Raw genomic sequence first — 21,738 nt, 5'->3', positions numbered from 1 at the left:
TCTGTGTTCTTGACTGGATATTTTGCAACTTTCTTCAGCTTGAACAAGTCCAGCTGTGGAAAAATAGCAGCTAATAAAAAACATAAAAAATTGCAAAAAATAAAAGATTAAAGAAAAAATTACAGATATCCAGAATAGGTGGGTACCTAAGATAGGTTGAAATTATTTACCATTATTTGCTGTTTGTGAATACAGAGCCACAGCTGTGTGCATTGCAGCATTTAAAAATTTGATAAGCTAACCCTTGAGTGTGGCAATGAACCAAAATTTAATTTTTGCTTTCCACTTTTGAATAACTGTACATTTTTCTTTTGGTGAATGTGTTTTTGTTTGTATTTCTGCAATCCACCTTCTCCTGTTGTCTGAGGATAAGAAATGGGCCATTTTGCACCTCCAGGCCTGATTGTTCCTGCTGCAGCCCAGCATCTCCAAAAGACAAGTGCCAGACCAACATAGAGAGGTATAACAAGGACAAAAACTGGAGAGGATTCATTTGAACAGGATTTCTATGGACATACTTATTATTATTATTAAAGATCAAACCACTTGATGCTAATGTTAGAGATGAATGAAAAGAGAGCAGCGTAGTTGAAGCAGGCTATTAATGCAATGGAGTGATGATACTCTGTCTGTCCCTGGAGCAGAAGAGACACAGATGTCAGAGAACACAAACTCCCCTGAGAGAGACGCGCAAAATCTGCTCATTTTCTCCACTTACTCTGAGAAAAACAATTCTGTCTAATTGGCTGAACGTATTAACGTCATTATTTACCTTCTGCTGAGAGAATTATGACCCTGGGTGTACAGATGTGATATATATATATATATATATATATATATATTAGTTTGAGTTGTGTTTATATTCTTTCTTGGCTGTTTGTCAAATTCCCTATTCTGTTTTTGACAATATGCCGTTTCTGGAAAGCTGATTGGGGAGTTTAATCTTTTAGGATTTGTAAATAGGTGAATTTTAGACCCATGTTCTGACAGTAACAGATGAGATAAACTAAAGGAACGTGCGGCGACAGCTGTATCTGTTTTCTTTATCAAAGTGCAGCGTTTCTTGATAACTGAAAGCCATTTGGCAAAATCTTAAATACTTTAATTCAAATTTGGGTTTTAAAGACATGATACTGAAAGTTTGATATTTTTTTTAAGTATTAATGCAGTCTCTACATAAGATGGACATTAAATAATTTTGCAATGAAAATACTACATATAAGAATTTTCATTTAATTTGTTACATTTTCTTATATTTTAGAAAGTAAGAAAAAGACTGGAAGCAGAATTGATTATTTCTAGATTTTCTCTGAATGATTAGAAATTATGAAAGAGTGGGACATAGAAGGGTGACTCAGGTTGCAGTTTGGAAGCAGAGAAATTGAAATGATTTGAACATGTGCCAAAAGAGGGATAAAATAAATATTAGACATGGATTTTGATTATAGAGATGAGGACAAGAGGAAGATCACATAAAAGGTTCATGAATGACGATGGAGGCAGAAGATCTGCAGTGGTGACTCCTAAAGTAAACTACAATAAAAAGTTAATGTGAAGTTATTTGTGGATGCGACTTATTTCACTAAGCTTAATTGTTCAATGGCCTTATGTTAAGGTTTATTGGAGCCTTTAGATTCAACATCATCATCTTTAGACCAAAGAAATCTCAGCAAATTTGAAATGTTCCAAAAAGCTCTTTTCAACTTAAGTAAACATAAAACAAAGGCCCAAAAGAAACAACACCCCCTCAGGAGTCACCTCTGTTCACTGGAGTTAACGTCACTCTGACCACTTTGGCGTCTGTCTGCCCTCTAGTGTGACATTTTCCATCAATCTCCTGGAGTTTAGCATGCGCCCTCCCTCCATCACCAACTAATCAAGCACAAAAAGGGGAAAACAAGTTGTCTCAGCAGCTCGTTATGCGTGAAAATTATCTGTAGGCTTGTGACGTGGGTCTTAATGAACTTTTGTGGGCCACGCTGCAGCTCAACACGCTGCTGCTGCCGTCCAAACTTGGTGGAGCTTCCCGCGGAGCTCCTGGCTGAGCGCCTGCTGCCACATCAGGCGACACTTCACACTCAGCTGCTTCCCGATCAGGTGCGCCTTCAGGGGCCGTCCGGTGTGTGACTCTGGGATAAAGACAGACCCTTTGGACGCGACTGAGCACCTGCAAGGACACTGCGGACTATCGCCTTTTCATTTTCTCCTCTCGCATCCCTCTCCAGCCGCGCGTCGCTCATTAAGAAGGAGAAAGGGAAAGATGAGCTCTTCTCTTCCCAAAAGCGAGTCGACCACCTCTCTGCTGCGGTCGTCGGGGCTCAGCCGCAGGGTTGCGCACCCAGATCACGCCGCCGCTCACCGGGTCCACCACCGCACTCACCATCATCAGCTTCACCGCCCTTCCAGAGCTGGAAGCAACGAGGATGCGCCTTGGTCGGATGAGTGTGAGACAAGTGCGCGGAGACCTCTCTGCCAGCCGCGACACGCGGAGTCTCGGCATTTAGTTGAGCATCACGGGGTGCAGAGGAGTTACTCTCACCGGCAGCCGAGCCACCTGGAGGATGATTTCGCTCAGGAGGAGGATGCGAGGCACAGGGCGAGCCGGCATCAGCAGCAAGAGCGCAGCAAGTCCTCCAGATCCAAACCTCATCACCATCAGCATCATCAGCACCACGATTCGCCTCCCGCAGAGCGCCTCGTCCACCACGACGACTCCCGGCAGGACAGAAGGACCTCACCGACTCCTTCTCTTCCAAAACGCACCGACGAGGCGGATTTTCTCTTCGAACAGAGCGAAAGAGCCGTGACTGGCTCCACTTCCACTCTCAGTTCGGACACACCTGTCCGACCAGCATCTCGCCGCAAAGCCAAAAGACTGGGCTCGGCGTCAGAGTGCGACTCCAGCCTTCATCCCATAGTGAAGTCGGTGTTTGGGCAGGTAACGAAAACCTTTAATTACTTCAAAGTTTGCTTTAAAGTCCAGCTCACAGAAAACACACGAATGTGTTGGAGTTTGTTCAAGAAATAGTAAAATTTTATTAGTTGGTACCTGAAGAACAACTTGAAGGAGCAGGTTTTAGGGGGGAAGTAGACTCAGAATTAACTAAAAGACTTACATTTTTAATTGTTTTTTTTTAAAATAACATTAATTCATGAAAAAGGGATTGCTTCATGCAGAAGAAAGATGGTCTCCTGTCAAAATGTGTGTAATGTAATCCCACTGTTCTTAACAGTCATGACCAATCCATAATGGACTTTGGCGCCCCAAGAGAACTTGACTAAGCTTTAAAGTTCATGTAAGGCTCATAATTTAAAACATAAAGATAACATAGTTGTGTTTTTCTGTGTTTTAGAAAAAAAACATTTCATTTTTACTTGAGGAGGCAACATAAGACTTTGACTCTCCTCCCTCACTCTCTGTTCATTTGAAATGAGTCTCTAAGGCCAAATGAGCATTTCAAAGAAATAACTCCCAGTTTATTCACTATAATCACCTTCTAAAGCTATTTATAGCACAATATAATTGTCTCTTTTTGTTTTACCAACAGTAACGCAGGAAAACATGTTAGAGGCCATAAAAGACTTGAGATTGGGGTGGAAGTTTACTTCCAGCAGAACAATGACCCTTGATTTAAAACATACTCTTAAAATCCTAAATCAAGTCAATGATCTGTGTTAAGGTGTGGTGTGTGGTGTAGATGTGCTGAACAAGCTGTTAGAGGCTAATGGTCTTCAGCTCAGCCGGCTGCGGTTCGGTTCCCGACCTTTTGCTCTGTCTCTTCCCCTTTTCTAACCTTTTCTTGTCTGATTACTATGAATAAAGACCACCAGAGGCACAAAATCTCACATACGCTCTCCATCCAGTCTGACCTAATAAGTAAATAAATAATAAAAACAATGATTATCGCATCATGAATAAGCTTCACAGATCATCTAACATTTATACAAAAACACTTTCAACTGCAGGAACAGCTCAAGCTGTTATGCTAATATTTTAAAAAATAATTCTGCAAGGAAAAAATAGCAGTAGTAATATTAATGTTCTGCTATATTTGGACAAATCCACTGTCCCACTGAAGTTCCCTGCTTTAACTGCAGCCCAGAAGGGAAGAGTAGTGAAAGTGTTGATTGTTCTGCAGAGGTAAAATGCTCTCAGGTGAGATGCAGGTGACGCTGGAAGCAATAAAGTTTCAGCCAGCGGGTCGAGGTGGATTAAAAATGAATGTTGAAATCTGGGTGCAGCATGTGTCTGGTGTCCGTTCCTTTTTCCATGTCCTCCAATATGAATGCAGCGCCTTTCATCAAGACTGTCACCTGAGCAGCAAACAGGGGTCACCTTACCTGCTCTGTGGAAAATGTTTGCATAGACCAGAGCAGAAAAACAATAAGGGATAAAAGCAATTTATCCACACATTCATAAAACATACCACACTGAGATATTTCCCTTGTTGCTCTGAAAGATCATGCAGCTGTACAGTGAGTTTTCCAGTCTCTCCCCTTCCAGTCCCACCCTAATCTCCTCCCTCGCCTTTAATATCCTTCCCAATCTTTTTCTTCCCTCATTAAAATCTGTCTTTTTTGGCCGATGATAAAAAGCTCGAGAGGAGACAATTACCTCCCCGTGCACTGATGTGTTCCCGAAATAACTCCTCTCAATCCAGGCCAAAGCTTCAATCAGTCTTAGGTGGTTCCTCAGAGGAAAAATCCATGCCACAGTGTGCTATACAAGGTCTCCAAACTTGCTGATGTCTGAGGAAAGAAGAGCTAGTTAGGCATTAATTTAATCAGATCTATAAATCAGTGTGTGCGTCTTTAATTGGTGTGCTAAATGATGCGTGACTGAAAAACGTTGATTTTGAGAGCAAGGAGAAATGTTACCTCTTACAATGATTTTGATGCAGAGTGCCTGCCGTAAGCTACTGTCAACAATTTAAAAGATTCATAAAATCTACATTTCTTAGCTCGCTGTAACATTTGAGATTGGGTCATGTTTTACTGCTCATTAGCATCCACTTGCAGGCAGGAGACAAGATGGCTGCTTAATGAAAACAAAGTATTCATTAGCCATCTGGACACAAGCTGGGGACTGATCATCCCTGGCTGGGACACCTGGAAGAGCTTGTATGATGTTGAAAGACCCGAAACACCCAGTGACTCCAGAAACATCACTGATGACTTATCCAGATGCATCAGTGGATGGATTCACACATCAACCTGCAGTAAAAGAAACAGATACGTTTCTTGGCTTCCACATTAATTTGAAGCTAACATGTAGTCCAAAAGGGTCAAAGACTTCCACCATTTTGAAACAACTCCATCCTAGTGGTATGTACAATTAACATGTCATGAACCCATTGTCAATTTTGCATCAGTTAATGATATTACCATTATTTATATTACAGTGGATCTGAAGTATTGAGGTTATGGATCACAGCAAGCTCTGAATAGTGTGATATATCTTAATATTCATTAATACAAACATTGGAAGCCATTTAGGCACTACACTGCAGAAACTAATATCTACAGTTTTTCACTCTTGAAGGTGCAACCAATCAGCGTCAAGAAAAATAAATACCACACTTGGATTTGCAAACGCCAGCTAATATCATGTCATGTACCATTATTCGTAGGTATTTCAACTTCCCAATCTGCATTTTCTTTTGCATATTTCAGATATGCTTTGCAAAATATTTTTATAAATAATTGAGTTACATTCCACAATTAAATCTTCAATCTTACAATGTGAAATATGATCTCAGAAATCAAGATAAATACATACTGAAGGTTAGAAATAAGTTAAAAGTTGTATTTGGATAATTATTTACTATCAAAAGCCAAAATTTATTCCACTACCAGAGATTTATAAAATATGTAAGATGTTTGAAAATGAAAGACAGTTGTAAGAGCAGCACCACTTAGCTCATCAGTAATCAGATTCTAAGTAAATTTCTCTCTCGATGTTGTCATTATACTAAATCCAGACAACAAGAGAATCATCTACTTTAGGTAAGATATTAACTTCCTATTAATTTTTAACTATTCCTTTAAAGTGTTACAGCAGATTTTGGATGGAAAACGTCAGGATTAAAAGTGCAGAATATTTGCTTTTTGCACTCATTGCATTTTGAGGTATCAAACACAATAACTCATAATCAGCATCAATTATGTGAAGAACTCTGTGAATGATGTTTATATGGGAATACAACTGAAAAGCAAATTAGATGCTTTCTCCTTGAAGAGATGCAGCAGCATCACTCAAAACCCAGGGTCAGAAGTCAAACTCTGCAAACTCTTTCATTTCACATTTTGTTATGTAACATCAAGATCTCCATGCAATCTCAGCAGAACTCACTTGCAGGGAGTACAGGAAGCTAAAAATAGCCCATCAAGACCTGATTATGAGACTGGAGGACAGCAGTGTTTTCTTTTAGGCATCCCCAAAATAAAAAAAGAGGGAAAACGCTTAAGCTTACACAGCAGATTAGTGAATCAAGTACCTTTCCTGCTTGAGCCGACATGTGGCTCCCCAGAAACAAGTTTACAATCCACACCTTAACATGTAATCATGAAGGGATCACTGTAGCAAGTGCAATAGCTTGAACTATTTTAGCTAATTTGCATGTAAAATAACCTAGAAACATTATACAATTTGAGTTTTTTTAAAGTCCTGGTAACAATATTCTTTTTGAGGAGAAGCAAAAGGTCACAGCATCACTGCAATAAACAATGACCATAACATGTTTTTTGAGATATTTATCCTTTATTCAAGCCAGAACTACATGACGTTTTGGTGTACAGCTAAATTGTTGTCTCAGCTAGCTATCATGTTTCAGATTTGAACGGGTCTAAATATAGAACATAGTGGTTAAGCAAAAAAATAAAATAAGGAGAACTTACAAACAGGAGAAAAAACATAAAGAGAAGAATATGGGACGCAGTAGTGAATGGCAGAATTGAACTGAGACATAGAGAACTGCATCCAAATGTGCAAAGAATGGAACTGTAGCGTTTAGTGAACTGCAAACAATTATGTTTGGGAAGGTAGGACAAAAATCTTGATTATCTTTCCAGCTAATCAAATTCTGCAAGCTCTCTCATAATTTATGTAACATTAAGTTTTCTGTTCCATCCCAAACAGGCCTCATGTCCTGCCAGAGTTTCTTTGTATGTCTTACTTGACTAAATTGAGCCAGCTTGATAATCGACAGAGCTGATTAGTAATTCAAACAAATCCTTTAAGCATCAGCTGTGATGTTTCTCCAAGCTCCTGCCTTATGCTTCTTATCTGTAGAAGCAATCACCATTACAGAGCAGCAGGTCAGGACAGTGAAGGTATTTGCAGCCTCCTAGACTATGCTAAACTAGCAACGTTCTTCTTTTCAATGCCAGATTCTATATTCAAAGCAGACACAAAATATAAAAAAGCTTCAGCTTTTTAAATTATTCAGGTAACAGTCCTGACTCTGTTTGTTCTCCTGAAAATGTTTTGTTTATATATATATATGAAAATGCTTAGATCTTTGGGAATCTTGCATGCTGTCAAGGAGTCTGAGTTGTGTAAAATAAAAATGCAGAAGAAAGCTTGTGTTATCCAGCAGAGGGTGCAAGAACCTATAAGATAAAGCTTGCAGAATATATTTCAGAGTGCAAGAGTGAGCCTCGCCGTCCTCTGTGTCCCATGAGTGAACTCAGAAACGTTTCATGGTGGAAGGAACTGAAGAAAACACAAAAATTGGATAAACCAGGTAGAAATATATGTCTGCTCACAATGAAAAGCCCTAAAGTCAGATTAAACAGCATTTTCTCAATTTCTCACTTTTACAGTTAGTCGTCCTTGCATTTGCAAGCGATGGCGTTTTATTTTTTTAACCTCTTTCTATATTTTGTTTTGTCTTTTTTTTCCTCGGGTCACCCTGACCTTGATGATGTCAAAGAATCCACTAAAAGAAATAAAAACCCATCATCACCACAAAGAGAATGGAAATTAAAAGAGAGCGAGGGGCTTAATCTCACCGCTGCACATGTTCTCAGTTTGTCTGGAGTGTAACGGGCTATTTTTAGACGCTGTTGGGTATTTTTATATCTGTGCTGCCAAAGATGGAGGCAGAAAATTTACCCTTCGGTGAAATCCACAAAATTGGGATCAGATCCCACGCATACACAATATACAGTTTGAATTTCTGGTTAATTTAATTTATGAATGTTTGTGGCAATCTGAATCTAAAATAAGAAACAAAAAGAGATATACTAAAAAAAGGACAAAAATAGAGACACACTCAATAAAAGCCACATCTAGGATGAGGTTTGATGTTTTGCTCAAATGTGATTTCAGTGGATCATTTGGATAAAAGTGTGACGTCTCAGCCCAAGCTTGAGGAGATGACGCAAATGTGTTTTTTTTTCTTCAAATGCCGTTTCTGATGACTGAAATCCACAGAGGGAAAGAATCCCATGGTCACATTATTTCGTCTCAGCATCCAGATGCACAGAGAAATATAATTGCCTTCCTAGGAGGACAAATAGACCTAAAATACACAGTGCAAAATATTTTCTCTTTGAAAAAAAACCCAACAAAGAACAAGGAGAAAAAAGCATAAAGAGAAAATTAAAGAGAAGATTAAGGTGCAAATAATTATTGTAATTATTTGCACTTTTCTCCTTTATAACACAAATTTAACAGCCAGTCAGTAAAGTGCAATAAAATTAATTTTATTGCAATTTTTCTGCTTTTTAATCCACCACCTTGCAAGTTAAATTAGGAATTGCAACAATAATGGAGGTTCATATTCCAGCAGGTCAATGACCTCAAATATACAAGCAGGGGTACAATGGATGTTTTAGGTTAAGAAAAATTCACATGCTACAATGGCTCAGTCAAAGTTCAGACCTGAATCATACCAAAGCCATAGCTATATTTGCCTTAAGAATTTCTTCATCCATCTAATTGAATTTCGGTGTCACTTCCATGACCTCAAGTGTGTAAAATCTAAGACCTGGACATGCAGACTGCCTGTAAACATTTGGAAAAGAATGGGTTGCTTTTCCAGGGTGGTGCAGTCATAGGATGTCTACCAGTCCAAATAAATAGATTAATAAGCTAATAAATTTAGCTATGAAATGTCCGCTTTTCTAAATATTCCACAGTGAAGTGTGGTGCTACTGGTTCCTACAGAAAATCAACCAAGTGGTAGATAAAATCCGAGATCAGACGAAAGGCAGCTTTCAGCAGAGTCGGTGGCTACAGGACTCAAAACTTCATGCAGCTCAAGAACATTGTGTAGATAGTTTTATGGAATGGGTTTGCAGCTGCATCCAAACCTTACAGCACCAGATGCAACACAAAGAGTCAAGTGTCAGATGTGAAGCACTAAACCAGTGGGAACAGTAGAGACATGGAGTGACAAACTTGCCCTTTGTCAAACCAATGGACTAGTCATTTTCCAGACTGCTCTAAGTTAAGGGTACATTTTGGTGATGGGGAATGATTTGTGGGTTTTTTATTAACTTGACCCTTTGGTTCCAGTGTAAGGGAAGTCCTAATGCTGCAGCATTGCAACTTTGTTGGAACAGTTTGGGGTTTATGTATTAATATTTCAACATGACCTTGTGGATCATTACACAAAGCAAGGTGATGCACAAAGAATTTGACTGGCCTCCACAGAGTCCTGACCCCAAATCAACAAAACCTCTTTGGGATGAATTGAAGTGGAGACTATCAGCCTAGCTTTCTTGTCCAACACCAGTGTTTGACCTCAAAAATGTGCTTATAATAGAATGGTCAAAATTTCCCATGAGCTCACTTCCAAACCTTGTAGAAAGTTTTTTTTCAGTTATAACTGAAAGGAGTGGGATAACATCACTGTGAATCGTATTAATTAAGGGATGTAACTCAAGATCATTTAGGTATGAAGGCAGACTAGCAAATATTTTGGCAGGACAAGATTTTAGATGTAGAAAGGTGGAAGAGACACACTACAAAAGATTATAACTGAAGCATAACGTAGTTCTCCAAAGTATTTACTGAAGGGGAATAAATATGAATAAACTCCACAAGAGTTTCATTTCCATTCATAGCTAAGCACTATCTTGGTCTATCACATGAAATCAGAGTAAATACATGAAAGACATGAGATGTAAAAAGTTGAAGGGCTGTAAATACATTTTCAAAGTGTTTTGTAAACTCAAATTTCAAATATTTCTTCTTATAGTGAGTGACCTATTGTTTATTTTCTGATGCGCCTGCAACATTTAATGGTCTATTAAAAGCAGCTTCTAAGTTAGACCCTAGAATCACTGTTTTTGCAGGACGCTGTTACCATGCTGTGTCTAAACAGTTATGTAAGATAGTAATCATGATTTTCTGAGTTAGTGAGTGAGTAAAATTCACCAAGGAGAAGAAAAAGAAATATACAAAAGAAATAAAGAGAGAGATGGAAATGAAGCCTGTGCAGACTGTGGTGTGACATTATAAGAGCTGACGGCTCCTGTATCTGACGTCTGATGTGTTCTGAAGTTCACAATGAGCCTCCGGTGAGAGGCTGGATGAATCATCTGCAGAGCAACAAAGAGGACGCTGAATGGGAGCTTAGATCTGAAATGACTCCGGCGTGAATGTGTTTATCAGAACAGGAGCGAACAGACAAGGTCGAGCAGGAGAAGAGAATATAGGCGGCTGCAGTGACTGACGCTGGCATTACCTGAGGAGTTGAGACTGTGGGAGATGGCTTTATAAAGAGAAAATGCTTTTACTGCATGTAAAAGGAGTTTGGACCTTCTCTACGCAAAATAAGTCACAAGTTTGAAACTAGAAAGCTGATTTAAGATCAGTGAAAAGAAAATTACATAAGAGCATGATTTTCTTTAAATTCAAAAGTTAATTCAAAACTCAGTCTAGTCATAATTTCAACTCATGTGTGAAACTTGAAATCACATACAGTAGTGAGTGCATGAAATACAATACATTAATTGGTGCACCTTGAAGAGATGTTCAAAATGAAACCAACCTTTAAGCAGCAGCATAATATGACTAAATGTTTTACTTTGCCACAGTTTGTGTCACTCAAAACATTTCCTATAAAACGTATAATTTTTATTACTTTTTAAGTTGATCTTAGTACCTGAAATTATTTCAACAGTAATCCAAGTGCTAATTACATAGCATGAACATGAGCAGACAGAGGCCCTTTTTACTTTTCAAGCACAAATAAAGAGAACAGGATCTCTGTAAGGCAGATATTTACTATTTGATAGGAATTAGGCTTGTAAATAAATACTCAGAAGAATTTAAAGAAAGCTGTCAATGATTATTAAAATAATTAATAATGATGTGGTGATTCTTAGGACATCACCTGAAAAACAATCAGTATTGGTATTACTCTTTACAGATACACAGACATAGTAATGCTGTAAGAATTATAATTTAAACCTACGGTAATTTAAAAGGTACTAAGCTTTTGGATGAACTTAAGACATATTTTCCTTAGGTTTCTTCAAATGTATCATTAAACTTGTCCCCTTTCTTTTTAATAAGAAGTAATAAATAATAATTAAAAAGGTCTTTTTGAACATAATTATACTGTTGTTCAGTATGATGCTGATAAAGAGATGTCTCCATCTCTGTGGTCCATCCTTGTGTTCATACTTATACAGCAAAACCAAGCATGCTCCACTCAGATCTGTAGTTTTTCACTGAAGCATCTCAGGGGACGATATTGTTCTGGTTTAAACACTATTTTCTCAGAAGAGCAGAAGAAGGTCCCATCAGTCAGGTACCGCTGATAATATTTATATTTAACAAAACCTGTTGACGAGCTATAGAAGAATTAATCCTTAGGCTTGAACCTTTTTGTCCTTGACTCAATGAAAGAAGTGAAAACAAAAACTTCTCAAAACTGTAGCAAGAGCTGAGAAAAAAGATTAAAGATGCTTGAAATCCCCATTTACTTGAAGATTGAGAAGGAAATGTTTCCTCTTTGAAGAAGTAAGTAGAACATACGTAACAAAAGTATTTCTGCCAAACACAGAGCAAGAAAATGAAAAGCAAACGTCTGGCAGACTGATCAAACCTTTCTCTGTACCTGAAAGAAAGATAACCTCACTTATTGCTTCTGGCAATACGCTGCCCTCTTGTGTGCAAATTATCCAATCTCACAGACACAAAGCAGTCAATAACACTCTTCTTTTCCTGTGCAACATAACATTCTGAGAGCAGGAATTTTTAGTAGACAAGCCATCAAATTTAAAAAAATAAGTCAAATGAGGATTAAATCCCTAAAATAATTTAAAGGTTCACGTGAAGGAATTGAAAAAGAAGCCACAGTACAAACAAAATCTTTAAAAGAACTTCTGGAGACTGAAAATCCTTAAACCTTTCAAGAAAGTCTCACATCATAATCACTGAATAAAATAAAATGCTTTTTGGCTCATAATAAATAAGTTATGCTGAACTAATACCTGTAAGTTACGGCACCAAAAGACATTCTGGAAACTAAAACAATATAAATTTTGTCATCAAAACTGTAATTTATTTTTCCATTCAAAGTTGCATTGGAATAAATATTCTGTTTTTACATTTACTCCTTTGAACTGCTGTTTTTAGAGATGCTCTATATATTCAGCGTTTATCCTCTGTGGCAAATGTGTGTGTGTGAATGTGTGAAAGACAAACTGCCGGCGAGCATTTCTTTCCCTGTCTGTGTGTGTTTGCGTTTGCACGTGCTGCTCCGCTCCTCTCTCCGTCAGGGTAATTCGGCATCCGTGTGTAATTTCTTTACCATTTTGGCTTTGATCTGAATCCGAGCCCTGAAGCTTATCATGACTTTGTGTTGCTTCCATGTAGTCAGGGATGGATGCTGGGGGTAGAGTCGGAAAAGGGGTGGAGAAAAGAGACAGAGAGAGAGAGTTTTATTTTTAGCTTCCTAGCCCCACATCCAAGTGTGTTTAATCAAGTGTGTGTTTGTGTGTTTGGATTAGTGTCTTTAGCCTCTTGGTCAGAAGAAGGTAATATGCTTGTCCGAAATAACTTTGTCAGGCACATTTACACAAAGATGGTTTAAAAGTGTGGAGTTAGCAGGAGTTTGGGAGGCGGATGGTGGGGTGTGCGGGAAAAAGAGCAAGACTGACGGACACACAGTGAGAGACAGCGAGGGTAGAGGGGAGGGAGGGAAGACACTGTAGGAGAGAGGATGGAATGAATAAGCAATCCTGCTTTTCCACTTCAGGCACTCGCATCTTCCACAGATCACATGCATGCTTCCTCTCCCTGATAATCTTTGTTCTCCTAACCTGTCCTTTATTTTGTCTCAGCCTCCGTCTCCTTGTACCGTCCAGCAGGTCCTCCTTTGTCCTTCTCCTCGTATTTCCTCTCTCTTTCCCCAAATGTCCCTTTATGTCAGTCAGTAACCCACTGAACCTTTTTCCCCTTTCTGATCCTTCTACTCCAATGCATGCCTTGACACCCATCCAAACATGCATGCAGACAAGTGCACTCACAATCAGACATAGTAGCACAGTTAGAGGTAAAACATAAAGGACAGGGAGATTTTGTTGCCTTTTTTGTTTTCTTTTTGCAATGGGAAACTCTGTAAAGTCACTAAAAAATTTCACCAAGAAGGTAAGCGTCGCTCTGAGGTTTTTCACCCTGTGGTCGTCTCCCTTGACTCCCCCTGACCCTCAGTGCATGTTTGTGTAATGGTGTGTCACCAACTGGATCAGTGGCTGTAATATTTGACTCAATCCCTCCTGACTGATCCCTCTGTTCATTCCGATACTTTAGTCCCCAGCTGTAGCTCTAAAGTCAAATCAAACAGTGGATTGGTATAGAATTAGTGTCATAGCTTGTTAACGCCATGACTTTTAGTCAGGATAGTTGACACAGGATTGTTTCAGAGTATTGAAAGAGTTGGTTAGCGCTTGAGATCTTTACATGGCATGATTAGGATCATGTCATCAGACCTAAAAACCTTAAATTCTTCTCAGTCATTGTAAGCAGCTTCTTATTACTATCAGAGTCTAACAGATAAAATCTATAACCAGAATTGAATCACAGTGTTCCCCAAAAACATCAAACCTAACAATTTCATCTCATTACTTGCTGCTCTGGTTGTGTCATCCTTACACTTGAATGCACTCTCATCATAGCAGCGACCGCCTTTATATTTGCAGCTGCACATCCTTGAGAAAGCACAATATGACAAGCAACTGTTGATGCCATCTGTTCGAGGAGCGCTGCAGAGTTTCTTCTCACTTTCTTCTCTAATGTGTGTATGTGTAGATGTGCCTTTTTTCCCCCCTCTTCTTGTTAGATTATATAACTGGCACGAGGCTTCATGGTACTTTTCTGGCAGAATGTAGCCCTGCTCCATGCATCACTTGCTCAGATTACCCAGTGGGCATCCGTTCCTGTGGCGAGAACTGTAGGAATGCACAAATTGGCATTAGGACTGGCGTGGTGGCAGATGGAGTGTGAAGGTTGTTTGTAGGATGTCATACAAGTAAAGGAATATTTCATCTGCCTATGTTTGTGAGCTCATGTCAAAGAGAGTTTAAGCAGCAGATAAATGGATGCTCGGTTATTCTCTGAGATGTTGAGTCAGTTGCTTTTACAGTTTCTTGATGATCCTCTTTTGTGGTTTTTAGAGCAGAACTCCACATTTCATGTTCTGAGTTTGACAAAAGATGTGAAATGTTGCCTTTACGCATATGCTCCAATATAATGATGGTAGGAGCTTGTGCGATTTAATCTGCAGGAATATGCCACTCAGAGGTAGTGATTGTTTAATTAACCTGCAGCTCTCTCACTAATTGAGACGGCCGCTGAGAGAACAACATCTGCCCGCTGGTTGATTGACTAATTGGCAATTATAATTTCATGGCTAACTGAAATTTTACTTCATCATTTAGGACAACAGGATTGGTTTACAATGTTCCCTAAAAGGAAACAAGACAAGAAGATTGAATTGCAAATATGTTAATGTGAGATTTTAGACAATAATGGCTTAATGAGAAGGTTTAGATCAAAGCACGTTTATGCGTGAGAGTGGCCCAGTCAAAGTGAGAATCCGTGGCAAGCCGGTAAAATTTCTATTTAGTCGTTACCTGTCGAATCCTACTGAGCTTGAGTGCTTTCACAAAAGAGAATATTCAAACAGAGACATGGCAAAAAACACCACAAGCGTTGTACTGAATCAAGGTCACTAAATTCAAGTGTATGTCACACTCTTTAGATCTGAATTTGCCAAGTAATATTTTTGATTTTGTTAATCTATCACATGAAATAAATTTTGAGTTATGGTTAGAATGTGACAAAATGTGAAAAAGCTCAGACATTTTGAAACAAAGCATCTAGAAGGAGCTTGGTCCAACATTGAAATTATAAAATCGACATATTTCCAATCCTGTTGGAGGCATTTTTCAACATTACAGTTCACAACTATGAACATACAATACCTTAAATGTTTTAGACAACAATTTTTAACCCAAAATGGTTGGGCAATTCCCACCTAATTCCACATAATGTAAAGATGCACCACCACTTTGCTAGGCGGGATGGTAATGTACAAGTCAGATTCATTTATGGCATCAGCTGCATTGTCATAATATGTTACACCCTGTTTTGTTTGACAGGGTTCTTTCATCCATCATAACTAACCTGAATTCACAGTTTCCTGATTGATGCCCAGGTGTCAGTCCACAGTCACCCCCCCCACCCCCACCGCATGCCCTTTGAACCCGTCACCCCTATCCACTTCCACCCGACTCCTTGTTGACACCACGCCTCAACAAAATGAGTCACAGTCTCTACCCCTGTCTTTACCTCTGCTCCCATTTCTGGCCCCTCACCCTGGATGCTGCTCCAGGACAAGAAGAAGAACTACAAAGCAGTGCAGTCCAGTGAGGAGGGGGGATCTGGGGGTGGGCATCTTGAGCCACTAGTAGCCCTGGCCCAGAACGGAGCCAACATGCACAACGTGCTGGGGCCTGCATGCATCTTTCTACGCAAGGGCTTCGCTGAGAGCCGACTGGCTGTACGTAAGTCCAGAACATATCAAGTGCATGCATTCCAAAGAAGATTAGCACAAAATGCAGTTTATGCACAATAACCACCAGCAAAAGATTTTGTGGTCAAAATCATAATAGACATATCAGCATTTGTTCAGAGGAGAGTGTTTGGGTGACTTGAAAGTCTCAGATGAAAGGAGTGTTCTTGGTTGTTGGAAACAAGACAGAACAGTGTGTGTGTCTGCGTGGTGTGCATTTGAGTATAACAAGCTGGATACTTGAATAAAAAATGGAAGGTTACAAAGAGGGGTTATGGTAACAATTGAAATACACCTTTCCAGGTCATTATTTCTTTTCGTTCTCCTGCAGAAATGCAGAAAAATATGTCTAGATTTTTTGAGTTTTTAGTGAACCAATTGTCGGAGTGAGTTCAGAAAATAAATATATTTTGCGTAGAACTCACAGAGGCTCTCAAAAGCATACACACTGGTTAAAAGAGCAGGGTGTTGTCATGTGAAAAACATTCCTGGAAAAAACTGAAACAAACTTGAAAAATACAAAGATTCAAATGCAATGATCTTGGCACATAACAGTGGACACGCTTACATGTGTATGTTGTTAAAATAGCTTTTTGGCTAACTACCACGGCACTCTGAATGTAGTCATCCATTATAGGAGAAAACATGAGACAATAGAGACAACACAACAACTGGAAGATTCTCCAAAGTTGATGAAAAGATGGAGGAGAAACTGATTAGAGAGGAAGCCAGGAGGCCAACAATGGAAATTTCTCCTGTATTCTGTTTATGCTAAAGTGCAGGATTAACAAATGTATAAATTATAGTGGTAAGGTCACTCTGAGTTAGGACAAATAGCAAGATGGAGACAACTAACTTTGAGAAATAAGTTTTTACTCTTCTTCACACATATCACTCATGTGACAGAGCTAACAAATGACGAGCTAGGCTGAGTGAAAGTTACACAAAATCAAATTCAACTACTATAACTAGAACTCAACATTTTTTGTGAATTAATTCATGAACAAGTGTAAGTACCAGTCAGTTTTAACCAGAAACGATCACCTCTCTGCTTAGAAGGTTTACAATTAATCCAAGTTAACATCAGCATCAATTCAATGACTGCATAAGAAAAAAACTAAAGTTTTGAATAATCTAACCAGAGTCCAAGATGCAATCTGACAGAATCTGAACTGAAGAGGGTTTCGGACAGGAGTTAGACTGTTAAATTATAATATTACAGTCTAATAGAATTAGAAAACATTTGTAAAAAGATCCTGGCAGATTCCTAATGAAAACGATTAAAAAACTGCTTTAAGAAAAACAATGAAAAACGAGGCATTTTAACACTTATGAGAGCCACTGTATGTATACATTATACCAGCTGAAAAACAAAACATTTATTCCTCACACAGTGAAAATGAAATGTTCCAGAATAATGGATTCCACTTTTGAAGAACCTACATTACAAATACCATATTTCTGACATTTGTCTAATTTCTTTTGTTCCCATATGCCAAATTTTATCCGACTGCCAAGACTCTCAGCACGTTTTCATCTCTTTGTGATCTTACGGATGAGCTCCTCCTGTCCAGTTGGAAGCAAAACTGAAAACTGCTGGCTCACATCCAAAAGTCCCTATTTTTGTTTGCTTTTTTTTTTTTTTTACAGCATCACGTTGTGTGAGGAATGAGGAAAGTTGGCAAGAGTTTAAACATGTCAGCCGCAGTTTGGGTGATAACCTTGCGTTGTGATTTCTTTACAGGACCGAGAGCTGAGGCCAGAAGAGCTGGATGGTATGTCAGACGACGGCATCAATTTAAGTTTAATAGCGGCGCTGCTGACGATGTACTTTAAAATAAAGCTATCACTTTTTACTGCTGTGCTACAATCTCACATCTTAAATTTTGGAGAAATCCAATTTCTTATTTGAGTACATTCATTCTCACACCAAGAAAAGCAATAAAAAAATTCTAATAATTCATGAATAATAAATGTAATCAAGCATATTTAGGCATATTTTACCACATAAACATAGATGGTCTAGGAATTTCTTATAAACGTGAAGCAACAGCCTGTTTCTGTTGCTTAGATTAGAGATTCTCTAATCTCTCCATAAATGGGAAAGATTAGAGAACATACCAGTCATGTAAAGATTTTTAGAAACTAACTTCAACTTCCCAACATTTACAAATTCTGGACAATTCAAGTTTATTTTCCCACTACATGACAGCCATGAGAACCACAGCAAAACTAATAATGCACATTAAAGACTTTTTGAAAGGCTTTTCTACAGAATTTTACCAGCGCTGTCAATAATTATGAACAAAGCTTAATTTATAGCAGAATAAACAGTCCAAATTAGCAATTTCTAAAATATTTTCATGTAATTTTATGACGTATTTTTTGTCCCCAGAGTTGCGTGAAGCATTCAAGGAGTTTGACAAAGATAAAGACGGATTCATTGGCTGCAAAGACTTGGGGAACTGCATGCGGACGATGGGATACATGCCAACAGAGATGGAGCTGATAGAACTGAGCCAGCAGATCAACATGAACCGTAACTTTCATTTTGTTTTATTTCCTTCTGACGTAAAGTCTAACACTGGCTTATCTTCTGCTTTACATCATAGCTTTGTGAATTTTCTTGGCATGTGATGTGGCTTTGAGGTTAACTCTTGTTTTCTAACAGTGGGAGGACATGTTGACTTTGAGGACTTTGTTGAACTTATGGGGCCCAAACTTCTGGCTGAAACAGCCGACATGATAGGAGTAAAGGAGCTGAGGGATGCCTTTAAGGAGGTGAGGAAGATCCCACTGCTGTGTGACACTTAACTCAGGACTAATTAACGTAACATCTATGAGCATAAATTGCTAAAAAATATTTGCATCATCTCGTAAAATGAAACGAGTAATACCCAGTTGCTTTCAGATTTGTAGCAGAGGTAGTCCCTATACTTTATGCAATGCATTATATTTGCATTAAAGAGTCTCATCCTGGTTCAGACTTAAGAGATAAAAAGAACAGAAGAAAAGATTGTGCAGTGAAGAAAGGCTACAAAAAGAAAAAGTGCAGTCAAGAGTTACACCCGCTGCTTATTTTAACAATGTTTTCCCTTATTTTCAGTTTGACACTAATGGTGACGGCCAGATCAGCACAGCCGAACTCAGAGAAGCAATGAAAAAACTGTTAGGACAGCAGGTACGGAGCCGCTCGGAGAGACTGCCCTCCTCTCGGCGTCTCTCCATCAATCAGTGTCCGACTGATTTCTGCCCGTCTCTTTTCACGTGCAAATTTAGTCTGAGTGTGTGCCACAGAAGTTGACACTTTTCTCTCAACTTTACCAGGTTGGACACAGAGATCTGGAGGAAATCCTACGTGACATTGACCTAAACGGAGATGGACATGTAGACTTTGAAGGTAAAATAGCTAATATGTATTTATATGCACATGTGAAAACACAACACATGCAGTAGTTATGATCTGGATCTACATTTTGTGGTAGTTTTCAAGAATTGTGTGTTTATTTATACACAAAGATGCATTTATTTAAAATGAGTGCGTGTTTCTCGTGGTGATACTTTGTTTTTGAATGAAGGGATGAACGATGAATGAGTTAGTTTATCTATAAAGCAACATTTTGCTTCATCTCAAAGATTAACTGCACAGAAAAAGACAGATAAATGTAAAGTTAAAAAATAAAAATCAAGGAATAAACTGTTTTATTAGTTTAATTTTTATACTTTCATTCTTGTGGCATTTCATTAAATGTTTATGTCTAATGGTCAAATGTTAACATTCAACGTTTTTGAAGTTTGCATATAATACTCAAAAAAACCTGTTCTGTGTTTTTGTATGCAAGTATTTAATTTTCTCTGAATTTAAAAAATTTTTTCTGACCAATTTCTTTTATTATTTTTGTAGCTTAGCTCATAGGAATTAATCTACATTTGAAATCCGATGTTTGACAATAAGTAGATAAATAAAAAAGTTGAACAACAGAGAATCTAAAGAGGGATACAGAAAATAGGCACATTAATTCAGGAAATAAAATGAAGGATTAATTTTTACTGTATTTTTTTAAGGTTTTGTTTATATTTGTTTTAAAGATGCAACAACAGCTGTGGGAATATAATGTTAGGTGTAATTAACTTAAGAGGCTACATCAAGCTATTGCAAACCTTCAAAGTGTTGAAATTAAAGCCATAAAATGGTTTAAATAATTAAATGAATGAAATAATCAAATTGCTAATTACGTTCAACATGGAAGGTAAAAAAAAAAAAAAACAAATAGTGAAGTTCTGAAATTCTGGTATTTATTTAAAACAAAATCAAAGCTTTGCATTAAGCTATGCTAACAATACATCATTTTCTCCATAATTCCCAGAATTTGTTCGAATGATGTCCCGATAAGTTCCTGCCAGAGAGCTGCAACGTTGTATTGGATGTGGATGCTCAGCTGGCGGAGCGTGGAGAAAGCCTGGCGACGGAAACCGAATTTCTCTGAACTGTGAAGACGGCAAAAACATATCAACCTTGCCCCAAAACTGCCTCGCTGAACGGCTGACGAGTCCAGCCGGGAGCCTCACTGTTACCAACACACTGCTGCTGTTCCTCCGAGCATAAACAAAACCAACGGCTGCACTCGTGACTTTTCCAGAGTACATTTTTAAAAACATGATTTCCTTTAATAATTGCAACATTTCTATGTGTTTACCGACCCAATGGGTAATGGCGGATGTGATGTTTGAGATATTTTCTGCAAACACCAACAGCCGCTTATTACAGACTGTAGCAATTAAGAGTAATTATATTTAATACAGCAGTGAAGTGCAGTGAAATCTGTTTAAATGCAAAGGTTATATGAAGCACAGATACAAAAAGCAATATAGAAACATTCCATGTCATCTCATCGTGTCTGCGTGTGCGTTTTGTGTATTGTTGGTGTTTAATGTTGATACAGACTATAGAAAAATAAGCATAAGACAAACCAAAATTTGTTTGCTAAGTATGTATAATGTAGCACTGACTTTTCTGTGACATACATGTGCAATTTCTAGTGTGCAGAAGATACTCATTTAACTGCAATCCTGTAAGAAAAACATCATTAGTACCAGAATAAGCTTTTGATTATTTCTATGTTTGGTTATTACTTGCATGAATAACAATGAAGTATGTGATCAGAACATTGTCACTAATCTGTCACTGAGGAAGTCAGCAGATTAGTTAATAAGAGATGGTTTTAGATGTCATGAAAGTGTTTTATTTTGGGGATTTTGTAAGTTTTATTTTGAAAGCCAAAATGTTTCCTTTCAGTGCAACATTTGTCAGCATTATATACCTCAAAGTGAGCTGAAACATAAATGTCCTTCATTCTCCTTCCTAAACACACCCCAATCTCTGAAACCTGTGTTACTACTTTATCAGTAAATATAAGGAAGCAAGGTGAGCTTCTTATGCAAAAAGCCAAAGAACGTTTACAAAACCTGATTTAGTTTAATAAGTAAAGCTGGGACAGCTTTAACTGTTCAAGAATAAACATGAGAATATGCATGTTTTTTGATCTTGATATATTTGAAAAGGGAAATCCAACTTTGTGATTTTTATGTGTCTTAACTGTGTGAAACTATGCATGACAGAAAACTACTGCGATTTGTAGCAGAATATTTAAAAATAAAGATATTTCAAATGGAAAATGTGTGTTTATGTGGGACATCATTT

General features: G+C 38.2%; 1 protein-coding gene across 3 annotated transcripts; it reads left to right on the top strand.

The window, feature by feature from the left end:
* The first annotated feature begins 1,236 nt into the window (after positions 1-1,236).
* On the top strand, positions 1,237-21,713 carry cabp1b (calcium binding protein 1b). Of its 3 annotated transcripts, none has more exons than XM_032569603.1 (8): positions 1,237-2,938; positions 15,858-16,025; positions 17,782-17,812; positions 18,433-18,576; positions 18,709-18,818; positions 19,144-19,218; positions 19,365-19,437; positions 20,405-21,713. In XM_032569603.1, exons 1-8 carry the CDS (start codon positions 2,261-2,263, stop codon positions 20,428-20,430), a joined length of 1,305 nt encoding a protein of 434 aa, XP_032425494.1. In that variant the 5' UTR covers positions 1,237-2,260; the 3' UTR covers positions 20,431-21,713. The 3 variants fall into 3 exon arrangements, with proteins under 3 accessions (XP_032425494.1, XP_032425495.1, XP_032425496.1); XM_032569605.1 differs by lacking the exon at positions 1,237-2,938 and adding an exon at positions 8,635-13,612; XM_032569604.1 differs by lacking the exon at positions 15,858-16,025 and having other exon boundaries at positions 1,242-2,938.
* The last annotated feature ends 25 nt before the right edge of the window (positions 21,714-21,738 follow it).

Source organism: Xiphophorus hellerii, chromosome 8 (assembly GCF_003331165.1).
Source record: "Xiphophorus hellerii strain 12219 chromosome 8, Xiphophorus_hellerii-4.1, whole genome shotgun sequence".
Classification (NCBI taxonomy): domain Eukaryota; kingdom Metazoa; phylum Chordata; class Actinopteri; order Cyprinodontiformes; family Poeciliidae; genus Xiphophorus; species Xiphophorus hellerii.
Note: the sequence above shows the minus strand (reverse complement) of the source record. Positions and strands in the feature narration are given on the sequence as shown.